The 16,258-nt window shown below is 42.9% G+C and overlaps 2 protein-coding genes across 3 annotated transcripts in view; both read left to right on the top strand.

The window, feature by feature from the left end:
- Positions 1-4,986, top strand: part of RETREG1 (reticulophagy regulator 1) — a 70,154-nt gene extending 65,168 nt beyond the window's left edge. For both annotated transcript variants that reach the window (XM_040587279.1, XM_040587280.1), the window contains exon 9: positions 696-4,986. In XM_040587279.1, the coding sequence (XP_040443213.1) occupies positions 696-1,207 (512 nt within the window). In that variant the 3' untranslated portion in view covers positions 1,208-4,986. The remainder of the gene's footprint in view (positions 1-695) is intronic.
- A 988-nt stretch (positions 4,987-5,974) lies between these two features.
- Positions 5,975-15,575, top strand: ZNF622 (zinc finger protein 622). Its single transcript, XM_040587995.1, has 7 exons — positions 5,975-6,053; positions 8,263-8,871; positions 10,886-11,134; positions 11,844-12,006; positions 12,811-12,923; positions 13,840-13,983; positions 14,592-15,575. Exons 2-7 carry the CDS (start codon positions 8,265-8,267, stop codon positions 14,717-14,719), a joined length of 1,404 nt encoding a protein of 467 aa, XP_040443929.1. The 5' UTR covers positions 5,975-6,053; positions 8,263-8,264; the 3' UTR covers positions 14,720-15,575.
- Positions 15,576-16,258: the final 683 nt, after the last annotated feature.

Below are 16,258 nucleotides of genomic sequence, written 5' to 3'. Positions count from 1 at the left end.
AGTGTGTTTTACACATTTCTAATAACAAATATCATGCCATTAATGCAGCCGTTATAATATTTTATTAGTTTACATTCTGCTTTTTGTCCTCTTAAAAACATGAAACAATTCCAGATCATCTGTAGAGTTTTCATTTTCTGTTTCCTATTTAATACAAGCATTGGCCAAGAAAGGAAAAATTCAGAAATAAAGTCTTTACAGAGGTTTTGTATTTTTAATTAAACAGGTAAATATTCTTTTTGTTATTCTAAAAGTGTATTAAAAGCTTGCAATACTTCTGTACATGCTTACATATTTCTAAATTATATGTATTGTGAAAAAAAAGAGTTTAGAGACCTCGTGTCCCATTATAAATTCTAGGACTTTCTGTGGTTGCTATATTTAGAACTAGCTGTGCTAAAGGTTTGCATGGGTTGTTTCATATACAGCTAGATACTATGTTTAAAAGGTATTTTCCTCAAATAGTGAGTTAGGTGAATACCGGCTGATTTATGGTATTTGATTTACGACCTCAAAACCATTTTATTTTAGATGTCACACAAACTGCTCTGCATTGAGATTTCAGAAAACTGCCAGTCTATAGATTAGTAAATGTATTTAAACACTTACTGACTGCATTTTTATATTTGGCTGCTTTTTTGGGGGAAGCCTTTCATGTTTGCTAACACTGTTTCCTTCTGTTAATCCTGTAATAGATTTTGACCGACCTAGTGATCATGAAGAAGCTTTCGCTAGAGATCTTTCAGAATTTCCTTCTTTAGAAAATGGTGCCGGAACAAATGATGATGATGACTCAAGCATCGGTATGCCCATCCAGCAAAAACGAAGAAAAGAACAAACGTACTTCAAGGTGGATCATGCTTCCAGACAGAATAAAGAGAGACCATCCACTGCAGGGCTCTCCCTGCCTTTGACCAGTGACCAAACCTTTAATTTAATGAGTGGAATTGCTGGGGATGTCATCGCAGCTGCAGTATCTGCTGCCATCAAAGACCAGTTGCAGTCGGCACAGCAAGCTCCCTCACATGCAGTGCCCAGTTTGAGCGAGGAGACAGACACAGAAGAAGCTGATGATTTTGAACTGCTTGACCAGTCTGAGCTTGAGCAGATTGAGAAAGAATTGGGACTTTCACAAGGCCAAGAAGCAGAATCCCAGGAAAAGAAAAAGTCTTCAGGCTTCCTTTCAAATCTGCTTGGAAGTCATTAACCTGGAAATTGCAGATGGTAACATAGAAGAAATTAAACACATACACAAAAAAAATCAAATGCAAAAAAAAAAAAAAAAAAAAAAAAAAAGGAAAATTCTGAGCTGTAAGCTTTAACTATTCCTTTAGATGTATTGTAATAATTTCCCTTATGCAGAGTGAATTAACTGGATAAATATCAGCTGATACTGATCGTTCAGTGTTTCTGGTAGTTATACCTCAATGTAATAGCATGGAAATGAATTATCTATTCACTGTTTGGTTGCAGGTGAGTGTTGGAGATGAGTTGTTCCAAGAGTTGAGGGAGAGGGTTTTTTTTATCTTTTTGCCAACCATGCATTTTGGGGTCCTGAGCCAAATTTTTAACATTGGCAGTTTATTTATTCTTGGTTGCCAACCGTGTGATAAAATCAATGATTCACACGGCGAGGGTAAATTGCCACAGGATTGCAATGAGATTAACTAAATCTCACCTCCTTCAGTCATGCTGAAAAGTGTGAATCCATGAGTTAGCATTACGTATAGCACATCTACTAAATATGAAACACATTAACCAACACAACTCTAGTTTAAGTATGTGTGGAACACTATCAAAGAATTTGATTTCATACTTAAAACCTTTGAATTATTTTGGATATGGCGATGCATTTCCAAGGTTTTTGCTGTTTTAGGCTTGTAGAGTTGTAAAGTGGCATGCTATTTGACTGACCACCTGCTGTGTTCCTTGATAGAGTCTGGTCCTTGGCAGTATTGCCCATGTGAAGTCAGCCAACACCTTTTTATTTTTACAAGTTGATATATCATCTAACCCAAGCAACCTTTTTGGGAGCAGGTGTGGATAGTAATTGTTTGGAATAGAGGTTAGAGAGTTAAAAAAAACCCAAAACCCACTTTTTTTAGATACCACTTCATTAATTCAAGATTCTGTGGGGTTTGGGTTTTTTTTCCCCAGGACAGCTGCCATCACTTGCAACAAAAGTTGTGTTGCAAGCTGAATATTTTAAAGATACTTAAAAGTATTTGGTGAGGTCATTTGCTGTAGAAGACACTCACAGTCTTCTTCTTGGCATGTAATTTAGAACAAACAAAGAACTTGTTTAAATTGTTTGCCAGTTTAAACTCCAGACATGCTGAGTGAGTGGCATGGGATTAAGCAGGTAACTGATTTAACTTTTTCTAGGGCTTTTTTGTTCACCTGTGACAAAATTGAATTCTAATATCAAGAGGTAGTAATCAAACACATAGGAAGAAGTAAAGCTAGTTTTTGTAATGTGATGTAAACCATTAGCAAAGTTGAGGGACCATGTCAGCTGCTACTACTACTAAAGTCATTTTCCATTTACTGGCATTTGAAGAGGTGAATACTGTCATCTAGGACCCTCAGAAAGTACAGCAACAGAGTATAAAAACCTTCCACTAACATATATGTGTAGGTAAGCCTGTGTTCAAAATTAATTCCATTTTTTTTTCCTTTTGAGGTGAAAAAATAGGCAGATGGCCAAAAAGAGTATAGTAAAAAAGAAAGATGCTGAGAATTTTTGACACTACCTTTATCGTTGCTTGTGCTTTTGTGTCAGTAATGCATATTGACCGTGTTTGCTGTCCTTTTCCTGTAAAAAACGTGAGCCTGTGCCTTCATTTATCAAATCCATTATGAAGTAAGTGGATGCTGGATATAGCACCCACAAGATGCAGTTTTTGAAATACATTTTAACATTAAAAGCAAGTTTCTGGAAATGATTAAAAAACATGGCCACATCACTTCCACAGCATTGGTCACTAAGTTTCCATTTTAGCTTCCCACAGTCTGTCCTTCTCATTTGGGAAAACAAAACAAAACAAAACAAAACAGAACAAAAACACAAAACCAAACCAAAAATAAAAGAAGCTTTTGCTGGAAAATCAGTAAGTTTAAAGGCCATTTAAATTTCTCAGATGAGTTAAAAGCCTCATTTCCTTGCTGCATGTTTAGGACAATCTATCCACTTAGAAGAGTACAACTTCCAATTTGTTGATGAAACTGTAAGGCACACAAACAACTGTGTGCTTCCTTGTTCCTTGTACAGGAGTACTGGTGCCGGGAAGGGAAGCAGGCTGCGGGACAGGGAGAGGTGGGAGGGAGGGAGCAGTCCTTCACAGGCTTTTCTGGAGCGGATTGACAGGACAGACTAGCTGGCTGTCAATCGTGGCATTATAACAGCATGCACTTTATTGTTGTTTTATGAAGTACGTAATGCAGGGGCACTCGTCTAGAATAATAGATTAGATCAAGAAGGAAAAGCAGTTGGAGGAGTTTCTTGGACTTTTTGTAAATGATCCATTTTCTGGTTTCAAGATAGAAAACTAGATCCAGTTTTTCTCCAGTAAGAGTTTCTTTTTTTTTTTTTTTTTTCCCCAAAAAGAAAAACAAAGCAAAACTTGAACATGCAATTTGTTCAAGTTTAGGGGCATAATTGCTTATTTGAGTGTCGTTAGATATTTTTTTTTTCTGTTCTTGTGGTAGTTGATTCTATTCAAGCCCCTAAGTACTGTTTAATGGAAAGAGGTAATTCTGTAACATTCAATATTCTTCTGCAGGTAGTGGAAAGATGCTTAATTTTCTGCAGGATATTACCTCTTCCTCCTAAACAACTGCATGAAAGAATCACTTTGCTTGGACATGATACATTCCACTGCCAGCAGTTTGACAGCAAAACACAAAGAAAACATTTCTCTCCTTTGTGCAACCCTTCCATGTTGCCTTCAGTTGGAAATCCCTCAGGAAACCTTCATTTTGTTGTATTCTAGCAGCAGCCACAAAATAGCAGTTACTTAAAAATTCCTGTCACAGTGGCCCACAGCATCTTTCCTATCGAGCACTGTCGTCACCTTCCCATCTTCCAAAACTGAATACACGGGTAGGAGGAAAGGCAAGCTATGTATGAGGTAGGATGTAGCTTGGAAATGTGCATTTGTTCCGTGGAAAGCCTGCTTGCCTTCAATTTCCAGTCAAAGGGCAGTACGGGCAGTGCAGAGGGCATCGATCAGCGTGTGGACGTGTGAGCAAGTGCCGTGGGGTAACACAGCGTGATCTTGCCGTGGGATCAGCACTGCCTGCACTATCTGGCATGCTCTTACCTGCCAGTACATTGAGGATGCTGTGTATTTTCGCAGTAGCGTGGTTGAAGCGCTCACCCTCCCTCGCTTTGCAGTTGGCCGCGTCATATATCCGTGCTGGAAGAAAACGATGTGTCAGGACAGGGTCCGTGGGATGCTGTTCAGTCCTTTGTGCTCGGCAAATTTCCCCTGGCGTTAGTGCAGGCGGAGCGATTGCCACTGGATCCGTGGCCTTTAGGTGTGTCACATCCAGCGGAAAAGCAGCAACATGGGGCTTTCGCACGTGGGTCCCACACACCTGCTTACCACTCCTCAGCTTGTTGGGGGGGGGGGGGGGGGGGGGCAAAAGTCTATGCAGAGGAGGGGAAGTCTTTTAATCCAAAGTAATAGGATCTGAAGAAATACTAGTTTTACTTGTTTTTTGTTCATTTTGCACTTTTCCCGGACTGTTTAAGCCTTCTGAACAAATTTCCCGTAGTCTCTGTGTCTCTTCACAGCACGAGCAGCGTAACGGTCTGTGAGCAACACCAACCTGGGTAACCAGAAACTGGAAAATTACAAAATGTCTTTATTTAAAAGTATTTTGCAGCACTTTACCTAGCGTGATTACTATTTTGTAAACATGGAATTATTATATTGATTGTTTGTAAAACCATTTAATAAATGCGTGTTAGTTTTTATCTTTCATCATAGCTAATGCTTCGTTTGTTCCCAAAATAGGGGAAAATACCCATCCACCCCCCAAAAATAAAGCAGAAACCACAAACAAACAAACAAACAAGCCCTCGAAGGGAGCTCCGCTGCTCTCCTCCCGCAGGGACCGGGCTCCGCTCCTGCCCGCAGCCCCCCACGCTGCGTTACCCCTGCACAGACCGGGGCGGCGGTGCCCCCTAAGGCTTAACCTTAAGACTTAAATTTTAAGACTTAACCCAAGGATTTATCCCTAAGACTTAACACTGAGACTTAAACCTAAGACTGAACCTTAAGATTTAACCCTAAGACTTATCCCCAAGACTTATCTCTAAGAGTTAACCCTCTTATTTATTAAGAGTTAACCCTTAATTATAAGGGGGTAAGTACTGCATCTTTCATGTTGAGATACCTAAAGGTATTACTGAGCTTTGGAAATTACTGACAGTCATTGAGTTTCATTTAAAGCTCACTTTTAGTAATCCAGTCAGCACCTGTTTGAAATGTTGTTGTTCTATTTTAACTTACTGGGAGTGGGATCAATGGTTCTCATTTTCTTTTGAAGAGTGTTCAGAAAATAGGACTGACAGCACTTAAAAAATTTGGAATACATTTGGCACCTGATTATTTTTTAACATATCCTCTAAAGAATTTTTTTCCTGAAATTCAGTAAATACTTGTTTGGAAATAATAAGCCAAATTTAATTAAGAAGGAATTAATAATACTGTTGGACACTATTGAATGATGACACCGGACAACAGTATCATGGGACTAGTCTGGGAATAGTATAATGTATTTGCCCCACTTACATAACTGGATTCACATGAGATCCCCCCAATAACGTGGTATGGGATTACAGCGCTGGGGGCCGGGGCGCTGCCCCCGCGGGCCCGCCGGCGGAGCGAGCAGGCGGCGCTGCGGAGCCTCCGCGTCGCTAGGGGGCGGGCGCGGCGGCGGCGGGGCAGCCCCGCCCTTCCTGCCTGGCGCCCTTCCCGCCTGGCGCCGTGCGGGACTTCCTGCTGGCGGCGGCGGCGCGGGAGGCCTGGCCCCGCGGGCGGCAGGTGCGCGGCACGGCGGTGGCGGCGGTCCTGCGGAGGGCGGTGGGCGGCACGGCACGGCACGGCTCCGCGGGGGTGGCGGGGAGGGCGCGGCCCGGCCGGTCGGTCGCGGTCCCTCATGGCGGAGCCTCTCTGTCAGGCCTGACTGGCCACGTCTCAGCGGCCCGAAGGTTCGCGGCTTCCGCCCGCGCCCCTTCTGGGGTTTAATCTATTATTATTGCTTTCTCCCCTCGGGTTTAAGTTGTGCGGTGGCTTCTGGTGTCCGCAGGGTAAGCGCCTGCCTGTCAGCCAGGCCCCTCGGTCTTGTGTCAGCATTGCGGACACCGCCTCGGCCCGAGTTCAGGTGGAAGCAGCCGAGGCCGTGACGGGCCCTGGGCGGGGGGGCGGCTCTGCGCGGGCGCGGCTGTGCCCGGGCTGGGGGCTTGCGAGCGCCTCAGGTTTGGTTTTCCAGAGCCCCACGCAGGGGAAGGGGCAGTGCTTTGATTTGGTCGGTTAAAATTGGGAGTGATAATGCGCGTGGGCAGTGGGAAGGGCTGGTTGCAGCTGCTTTTTGCACTTTTTCTGCTTTTTGTACGTTATGCAGCTCGAATTGTGAATGTTGCTTCTTCACTTCATGGTCATATATGAAGGGTGATGGTTTTGGATGCTCTCATCGGCGTACCTCTTCTTCTGATCTGTTTTTTTGGTTGTTGTTTTGTTGTTGGTTTTTGTTTTGTTTTTTTTTAATCAACCTGAGGGTAGTCTAGTGCGTAGCTGCTGTCTACCTGTAATAGACCAGATCAAACTGTTCAGTCTTCGAGGTTTCTGCAAGGGGGTTGCGATTAATAGCAAACGTGATTCTGCGTCATTTGGTTTGTGGCAGTAAAATACTTGCTTGGGGGCTAGGAAAGGGATAGGCAGCTCTGCAGGTGGGAGGGAAATGTTTCAGAGCACAATCGAGATCCATCAGTGAGCAGAGAATACATTTTCCTCTCAGACAAAAAGCATCTGTTATACTGAATGGATGCTTACGGTGTTTCAAATAAAATAGTGTGTTTTTTATTTTCTGTTAACATATCTTCTGTCCCTGTAGGATTACAGATAGCGCAAACAGTGAATGAGGAGTCCAGTTCTTCCAGGGAACAAGCATTTCATAAAATACCTTTCAGTTCTCTGTGTATTTGTGTCTTTCACAACTGCTCCTCCTTGTTGGTAGGTTCTGGGAGGAGCTGTTGTTCCTCCACCTGCTTTCAGACCCCCTCCTCCTGATGTCTTATTTCTCTTTTTTTTTTTTTTCCAGATTAAACTATAGGTTTTCTAAATTGGTTAAAACATGGGGGTGGCTTTAGTGCTCTCCAGTTAGAACATGGTTTTTTTGCTCTTTGCTTTTGAAGCGTTCAAGAGATTCCATCAGCTTTGCTTAGAAAGGTTAACTTTCATTAAGCACTGAAAAGAAAGGAAATGAGTGGCTTTGGAAAGGGCGACATCAGTTACAGGTCACTGCCGTCTAGTAGTCCTATGGCAGCCCCGATAACGCAGCTCAACTACACGGTGGAGCATAGAGGAAGACCAGTAGTAGCAGTGGTTTCAAGCACGAGATCTAGGCATGACTGACTGTGTCTCCAGATTCACAGTACTTTGGGGTAAAGTGTTGTTGACAGTACTTGTGCTGCTCCAGATAGCTGAGGGGGTTTTATTTTTTAAATGTGGTAACCTTTTTTTTTTTTTTCTATTTGATAAGGCTGTGGAAAGTGGAAAATAGGCATGAAAGCAGGATTTCCCTTCCTGCCCTTTTTTTGTAGCAATCACTAATCTCCTCAGAAGCCTGTAGTCGGCAGAACACACACTTGACAAGAACCTTTAGTGTCTGATCTTCAGTAAAAATTGCAGAGCTTTTGAAGTACTGCTGCTAGGGCTGGGAATACTCATTCTGTGTCTGAACCCTGGCAAGCACAGTGTGTGCTGGGTCCAGAGCTGGGATGTTCAGATCTCCTGTGGTACGAGTTATCTCTGATAACCGTATCAAAGTCGTTTATATTTTCTTTTACTCCTTCTAGTACATAACACCAGCATTAGCAAACAGCATGTTTACAAAATTTAATTCTGTGCAAGAACTGTCTTGTCTCAATGCTGCTTTACATGGGTGCTGTCAGGATGTTGTGTCTGGGGATTTTTTTTGTGGCTGTTACTTATCTTTGTTAGCATAACGGTTATTTTTTTTCTCACTTTCCAGTAATGGCAACCTACACTTGTATTACTTGCCGTGTGGCTTTCAAGGATGCCGACATTCAGCGTGCCCATTACAAAACTGACTGGCATAGATACAACCTGAAGCGTAAGGTTGCTGACATGCCTCCTGTCACTGCTGAGAATTTTGAAGAGAGAGTTCTAGCACAGAGAGCAGTAGCAGAGGAGCAGAACAAAATCACTGCCACTTACTGCACAGTTTGCAGCAAGAGATTCTCTAACTTCAATGCCTATGAGAATCACTTAAAGTCCAAGAAGCACCTGGAGCTGGAGAAGAAAGCTGTTGAAGCTGTCAGCAAGAAAGTAAAAATATTAAATGAAAAGAACCTGGAAAAGGGGCTGGCCCCAGAGGGTGTAAACAAAGATGAAATGAACACAGCTATTCAGCAAGCCATCAGAGCTCAGCCGTCTTCGTCTCCAAAGAAGACACCTTTACCTCCTAGTAATACAAGTAGCTCTCTGGTTTCTACAGAAAGCGCCAGCTTATTGCAGAGTAGAGAACGATCGGAAAAACCTCCACGGCTACAGTGGTTTGAACAGCAAGCAAAGAAGCTGGCCAAACAACAAGCAGAGGAAGAAGAGGATGTGGAAGAAGGTAAGGCGGTAACCATACTGACAAGAGATGGCTTGGGGTAAGCTACGTCGTTGCTGGTTTTGTGTTAAAGTCTCCTCCTATTTCTGTAGTAGTACAGCATTTTCTATCACAAAAGGTCTTTCTGTTGGTTAAATTTTCAACTTAACAAAGGAGTTAAGGTTGGCGGTTGGCCCATGCTTGCAGCCAAGGACTCTGTTAGTGTCTGAACTGCCAGCTGGACAAGATACTAATGTGTCTGAAGGTTCAGTGTTACTAATATGAACACTATTTCCAACGTAAAATTCCAGAAGTTTCCTTTAACAAAGTCTAACATAAAAGGTTACCCTAAAACTTCTTCTGCAAAATAGATGAACTGAAATCCACTCATGATCTTTTGCTGTTGTCCCATCAGTCACTTATCTGTTGAAGTGTTGATTTTTCTTTAATCTGTCCTTCAAGACCAGAGGAGAAAGTTTGCTCCTTAGCCTGACACTGTGTGACATAGCTTCTCAGGCTGTCAGCATCTATATCAGGGGTCCTCAAACTACAGTCTGCGGACCAGATACGGCCCCCCAGGGTCCTCAGTCCGCCCCCCGGTATTTACAGACCCCCCTGCCAGGGGTTGGGGGAGTAAACCAAGCAGCCGCAGATGACTGCCTGCCACTTCATCTGCACACCAGCCCCCTGGTTAAAAAGTTTGAGGACCCCTGATCTATATCAAAATTGGTTTAAGAGTTGCCACTCGTACCACCTGTTTGTGCTGCTTCATCCTCGCCACTTGTGTGGATACAGCTCCTTGCTGGAGGTGAGCCTGCAAAGTGGACAACTGAAAAGATTAGAGCTTCAGAATTCCTGTAAAAAGGTTATTCTTAACATGGATGCTTTCAGTGCTGTAGTTTACAGTGCAGCCCCAAATGCATCTATGGGAGCAGTTGAATGGGGTGATTAAACTGCAGCAAGGGGACAGGTGTGAATGAAGTGGGACGATACCATGCCAGCTTCATTACTGAAACCGTTGAGTCACATTGCTACATCTGTTACAGCAGTTTTGTGCTGGTGAAATTTCATTTGCAATTCAGGGACTCTGTTCTACAGGAGAAGAAACTTATATCTCTCAACATGCATCTCGGCATCTAAAGAAGGAGCTAGCATGCACTGTTTTGTATTAATGTGTTAGTCATAAATTGTAATGCTGAAATCTCAGTAGGTTTCTGAGTGTTGATTTTTCTTTTAAGTGTTTGTTCAGGAATGTTGCCTGTTAATTCAGTGTCAGGCTTTTGAAATTGTTAAACTACATCCTATAGCAGAGATCTCTAATTAGCCACCTACAACACTGGAGAGCATTGTGTTCCCTGTTCTCAAACACTGTGCGCATGGCAGTTGGAAGGGGACCAGTACGAACAGAGTACTGGGAAATGCTCACTGCACTGGATCTGAACTCCTTAAAGATTTCTAGACCCCTCTAGCAGTATAATCAGATTGCTGGTTCATCTATCCATTAATGAGCTCTGCAGTAATCTTGCAAATGTGTAAAATAATTAGTATATCTTGGTATTACTAACATATAATGTAACATAGTGTATCTGTGACAGCTGGTTTTGTTTTTCTCTGTTGTTGACAATGTATGTGTAAACAGGAGTGTTTTCCCTCACTGCTGAGTCTCTGCTGGAAATGAGTATTTTCATGATTCTGACAGAGTTGTATTGTTTTTAATGAGCCATACTTGTGTTCTTGTGCTGTGGTGAATTAAATTTAAGGCTTCAAAACAGCAATAAAGTTTCAATAGCTGAGAAAATGGAGAGAGGGTGGGAAATAGTGGAACTGTGCACTTTTTTTATGAGCAGACAGGCTTTGCTGTGCAGATGTCTTTTACTGGAAATGGTGTATTCTTACACCTGGAAGTGACTGTGTGGCACTTCGCTGTAAGAATAGAAAATGCAATATTGTCTATAGCTTTTTCTAACTTAATCAGGACTTATTTTGCTTGGGAGAAGTAATCATACACATAAATATTTTTTTAAACTTCCTTTAAAAGACTGGGAAGACATGGATTCTGATGAAGACATCGGCTCTGAAGAGATGGAAAGTGTAGGAGAAGAGGAGGAGCAGGCAGAAGCTGAAAGCACTGCTGCTGTTGGGGCCATCCCAGTCACGGACTGCTTGTTCTGTCCCCACCACTCAAGATCTCTCACAAAAAATGTGGCCCATATGACGAAAGCTCACAGTTTCTTCATTCCAGACATAGAGTACCTTGTGGATCTGAGAGGACTAATCCAGTACCTGGGTATGCCTGTGAATGTTCTCTGATTTTTGGTCAGGATAATTATATACTGTTATTGCTTATTTTCACTTGGATATGACTTTAAATGTTTGGGGGGGGGGGGGTGTGTGTAAAATCTGAGTGCTGTCTAGTTCCTTATTCTGATCATGAACAGACCACAGGCTTTCAGGGGAGAGTGGGAGAAAACCCCATTGATCAAACATGTGGTCATGTACCCTGTAGGTCTCATGTAATTTTCTAACGTTGAGAAGGTCGTTCAGCTAATATGAAATTTAGGACAACACTGTTGCTGATGTGTGCATATGGACTGTGTACCCTACTAATGAGTCACAAGTATTTGCCTTACTGGTTTATGATACTTATAAGAGAGCTAAAAGCTGAAAAAAAAATACCTTCTTGGATGTCTACAAATAATGATGCAAACAAAATAACTTTGGAGTAATAGATAAAAAACTGTATTGTTCATATGAAATTTGTTATTGAGAGTACATAATGATCCATATCTTGTCATAAGAAATCTTTGAATGCACAGACTTGTCCCTGGTGGAGCCGTATGGTCAAGGCATAGGAACAGCAGGGCTTTTCTGGAAATGCAAGGCTCAAGGCTCTTCCTCTGTCTCTCTGCGAGCTAGGAGGCGTACATTAGAGGAATGTTCATTATTGACTAGGGGGGCTCTATTCAGGCCAGTAAAAGTGTCAGTGTTTTCCGCAGGAGAGAAAGTTGGTGTTGGGAAAATCTGCATCTGGTGCAACGAGAAAGGGAAATCCTTCTACTCTACAGAAGCAGTGCAGGCTCACATGAATGATAAAAGCCACTGCAAACTCTTCACAGATGGAGATGCTGCCTTGGAATTTGCAGACTTCTATGATTTTAGGTGAGGATGCTTTTCTTTGAGTGGAGCACAGATGGGGACAGACAAAAGGACGGTTGAATATTGCATCAGAAACTATTACTTATTCTTAAAAGTTAGCCCGTTTCTGGTTCTGATGCTTATTTTGCATAGCTGGTTGACCACTTTTCTAGGTAAAAATAAACACGATTGGTTCTCCTCTCCTGTGACCACTTAATACCAGTCCTACATAAAAATATGTTTTGAATTGTTTTGTGTGTTTGCTGTTACTGAGTGTAGATTCCAGTGCACCAGAAGAGACCATGAAAGGGTATTTCTGTCTTTTCCATTACTTTTTAGATGGATTGTGGGCTTAATACCTCCTGTGGATTTTTAATTTTTTTAAGTAGCTGGAGTTAAACAGGACTGCTGTGATTCAGAGGCCTCTGGTTGAGCTTCCTGTAACTTATCCTAAGATGAGTTCAGTTTGGTCAGAAATACCTCCTATTATGGTGACAGGTGGATTTAGCGGAGCTTCTCTGAGCGCTCGTTCAGCAGCTGTGCAGAGCTGCTGGGCTGCACAGTGGTGGCTTTTCGCCAGAAGTCGCTGTTACATGTGCAGCAGGAGAGCCGTGCTGAGTTATAGGACAGGGGCAGGAAGAGTGGCCCTTGTCTTGGGTATCTGTTCAGGGCAGGGTGCTACTGGGAAGAACTCCCAAACTAAAGCAGATGACACGTGACAATGTTTGTGGCTTGCTGTAGCTGTGCATAGCAGTTTTTCTGTGTAATGGGTCTGGATAGCTGTAGCTGCTGGCCATGTATAAACCATGTACTGCTGCTCTTCCACAGGAGCAGTTACCCTGATCACAAGGATGGGGAAGATATGGAGGTGTCTGGAGAGCGCCCAGCAGAGAGAGAGTTGGATTATGATGATGACACTATGGAGCTGATCCTTCCATCAGGTAGGCGTAAGATTTGTGTTATGATGTGCTTTCTCTCTATTTCTCACAGCTGCAGCCATTACCTGCAGTGTAGGTCATCACTGTAAGGGGTTTCCTATGGCAAGGGAGAATGTAATTTTGCATCTAAGGGTCTTTGGGGTCTTGGCCTCGCCTTCCATTATTCTCACTCACAGGTAGTTCCACTTCTTCAGCATGAATGTATTTGTGGACTGAGGCAGGGGGTGCCTTTGCCCACTTCACCTCTTCATTAACGTGACTCTCATGGTATACTCCAAGAGTTTCCATGCTTCATAGTGCAACTTGGAGAGGCTGTAACTTAGGTAATCTAGCGCAGGTTTTTTTGCAGAGAGGCAGCCAGAAACTAATTTAGTAAACTAGTTCAGTAAAACTAAATTATTTAAACAATGTACTCTTGCAGTGTGTAGCATTTGACACTCTTGCTTGGATTTTTATTTCCGTGTTGTTTTGGGTTTTTTTTGTGTATTTGTTTCTTTTAGTGGTTTTTGTGTGAGTGGACCTCAGCCCTTTCATTCTGAAAAGTACTGCCAACTATACAGTTACAGAAGATTTCCTGAATGTCAGCAAGTTACTTCCCTGGTCACTTGAAACAGCACTGCCTCTAGTCATTCTCCTAATTAAAACGTGCTGTTCTGAAAGCTGCCTGTTTGTTATCTAAGCTAAGGCCCTCTTGAACAACAGCACTCTTTGGGTTTTTTTCCTTCAAGGTAGAGTGCAGTACAGCAGCTCTTAAAGTATTTAAATCAAGGTCCTAGTAGTCCTAAAAGTTTTTAGCTTCTGAGCCTTCTAAAAGCATTTCTTAGCATAGGGATTTTCCACAGTTTTCACGGTGTGCTTGAATACTACATTTCAGAAGCTGCTTCATTATGCGTAGTAAGATGTCCCCTCCTCTCAACAGGTGCAAGGGTGGGTCATCGTTCTTTGATGAGATACTACAAGCAACGGTTTGGTCTGTCAAGAGCGGTGGCTGTTGCGAAAAATAAGAAAGCAGTGGGTCGGGTGTTGCAGCAGTACAGAGCTTTGGGCTGGACAAGTCAGACAGGTAAGTGACTGTGGCTTTTTTGCAGAGGAGGTTCTAGGATGTCGTTACTGTACAATTAAAATAGGTCAATTTTGTTTCACATTTGTGGGGTTTTATGCAGTTGTTTGTCTTCCACTCAGTCCCCTTTCATTCCTGACATCCAAGCAAAATAAGTGACAGGAAGTTGTGTCTAAAATCCATTGCAGCTTTGTGCAAGCCTTTCAGTTCATCAGCATGTGTGTGTTTGATATTTGGTGACTTCCTAAGATTTGTTGGTTTCTGCCTGTCAAAACCGCTACTCTTGCTATTTATTAAGGCAACATAAACCATTCTTTGACAGTTAGAATACTTTTCAAGTTGGAAAGCAGTGACGTGATCTATATCCACTTTTGAAATAAAAGAATCATACACTGGAATGCAAAATAACTGTTGCCCTTAATCAGAGTCATGGGTATTCATAGGGGGAACTGGCATTTCCCAAGAGAAAAGTGTAAAGAATTATAGCAGTATGGGAAGGAAAACGTATAGCTAACTGCTGATGTAAATGGACAGGTTAGCTGGTTTGTATGTAAGTAGTAAGTAAGCTTACAGACACTTACCCCCTTTCTCTTCCTCCTCTCTTTCTGAAGGGGCAGTCTTTGCTCAGCAGCGTGATATGCAGTACCTGCAGAGGATGAAGTCAAAGTGGATGCTCAAGACAGGAATGCGTAACAACGCTACAAAGCAGATGCATTTCCGGGCGCAAGTCAGATTCTGAGTTCCCAAGAGAGCTGCATGCGGCTGGTTTTGGGAGGGGGGATTTAATAGTTTCTGGGTCAAGGATTCTTGATGGTTGATCTAACTTAAAAAATAAAATAACTTAAAGGGAATACGTGGCAAAGTAGCTATGGCTATGAATAAAGTAGCACACATAGTCTTGCTGCCCATCTTTGTGCAATCCATTCCTGTGGGGCAGCTGACATTGTCATTTATCTAAATACCTTCAGTTTTCACTTCTGCAAAATGGTTGATGCCAAAAGAAGATCCTAGATCTAAGAGCCTGAGATGGGGTGTATTGAAGGCTTTCACTGGTGAGGCCAGACACAAATTAGCTGGTTGTTTTGGGCTTCTGGCTGGTACTATTGAGGTGAAAATTCAGGAGCAGAGATTCTGGGAAAAGTTAAGTGACAGCTGTTTGAAGCAATGCACTGATGGAAAATGTAACTCCAGGATTAATACTGTCTTCAGAAGTTGACTGTACTTGTTTAATGCTCCAGCTCAGGGCTGGATTAATAATTTACAGTGCAGTTGTTCTATGCTGAATGTAATGAATTTTCATAATCTAAAACAGGGGTCCTCAAACTACGGCCTGCGCGCCGGATACGGCCCCCCAGGGTCCTCAATCCGCCCCCCGGTATTTACAGACCCCCCCTGCCGGGGGTTGGAGAGGGGGGAAGCCAAGCAGCCGCAGATGACTGCCTGCCACTTCATCCGCATGCCGGCCCCGTGGTTAAAAGTTTGAGGACCCCTGATCTAAAATCTGCTCAAAATTACTGTAACATTTAGATGAATGCCAATCAAAATTTCGGATGATCTGTTAAAGACTTCCTAATTAAAACTCTGAAGTTACTGTTGATGACAGCTTTTGTTGTTCCCATCGAGTACTGGCATTTGGTATGATCTTGCTGAAGGACAGTGACCCGAGACATGGATTGGCTGGAATGGAGGCACAGTCTCTCACTTCAGCAGGTGAGCTGTTACAGGCAGGTGTAGAGAAAAGCTGCTTGTTAAAGGGCTGAGGCACCAGCACTCATGTTGGTCCTGGTGTTACAGATGTTAAAAGCTTCTGTGACCTTACACAAGGGTGAGAACTGGTGAGGTGGGCACTTACACGCAAAGGTGTGGGCTAGCTCACGAGGCCCCGAGCTGGTAGTGTGCTGGTTGCCGTGGGTGTATGCCACAGGAAAATTACTGTTTGTTTGCTCCATTCATTGCGAAGGCAGCTGCAGCTGGTTAGTCACGTCACACTCCTGTGTTTTAAGATGACTCTGGATTCCCTGGTAGTGGCTTTTACTGGCATGATTTTAATGTAAGTGTTCTTCCTCTCCTGTGGTGTGTGTGTGCGTATCACTGGGAGCGGTAGGGGGAGACTTTGTCAATTAACACTGTAATTTTCTACTAAAGTTTCCTGAAGAAGTAGTTCATAAAAAGTATTACTGTTGGCATATCAGCACTTCTGAAAGTATTTGTGGGACTCCTAGGAAATTTGTCATTTCACAATGGAGGTGCGTGCTTCTATTACTCTTCTGTGGATTTG

This window comes from Falco naumanni, chromosome 3 (assembly GCF_017639655.2).
Source record: "Falco naumanni isolate bFalNau1 chromosome 3, bFalNau1.pat, whole genome shotgun sequence".
Lineage (NCBI taxonomy): Eukaryota > Metazoa > Chordata > Aves > Falconiformes > Falconidae > Falco > Falco naumanni.
This window is presented reverse-complemented; position numbering and strand designations above follow the sequence as displayed.

Coding starts and splice junctions, on each gene's coding strand:
- ZNF622 (XM_040587995.1), top strand. CDS start 8,265: ATGGCAACCTACACTTGTATTACTTGCCGTGTGGCTTTCAAGGATGCC. Junction 8,872..10,885: donor AGAAGAGGATGTGGAAGAAG/GTAAGGCGGTAA, acceptor TTCCTTTAAAAG/ACTGGGAAGACATGGATTCT. Junction 12,924..13,839: donor GGAGCTGATCCTTCCATCAG/GTAGGCGTAAGA, acceptor TCCTCTCAACAG/GTGCAAGGGTGGGTCATCGT.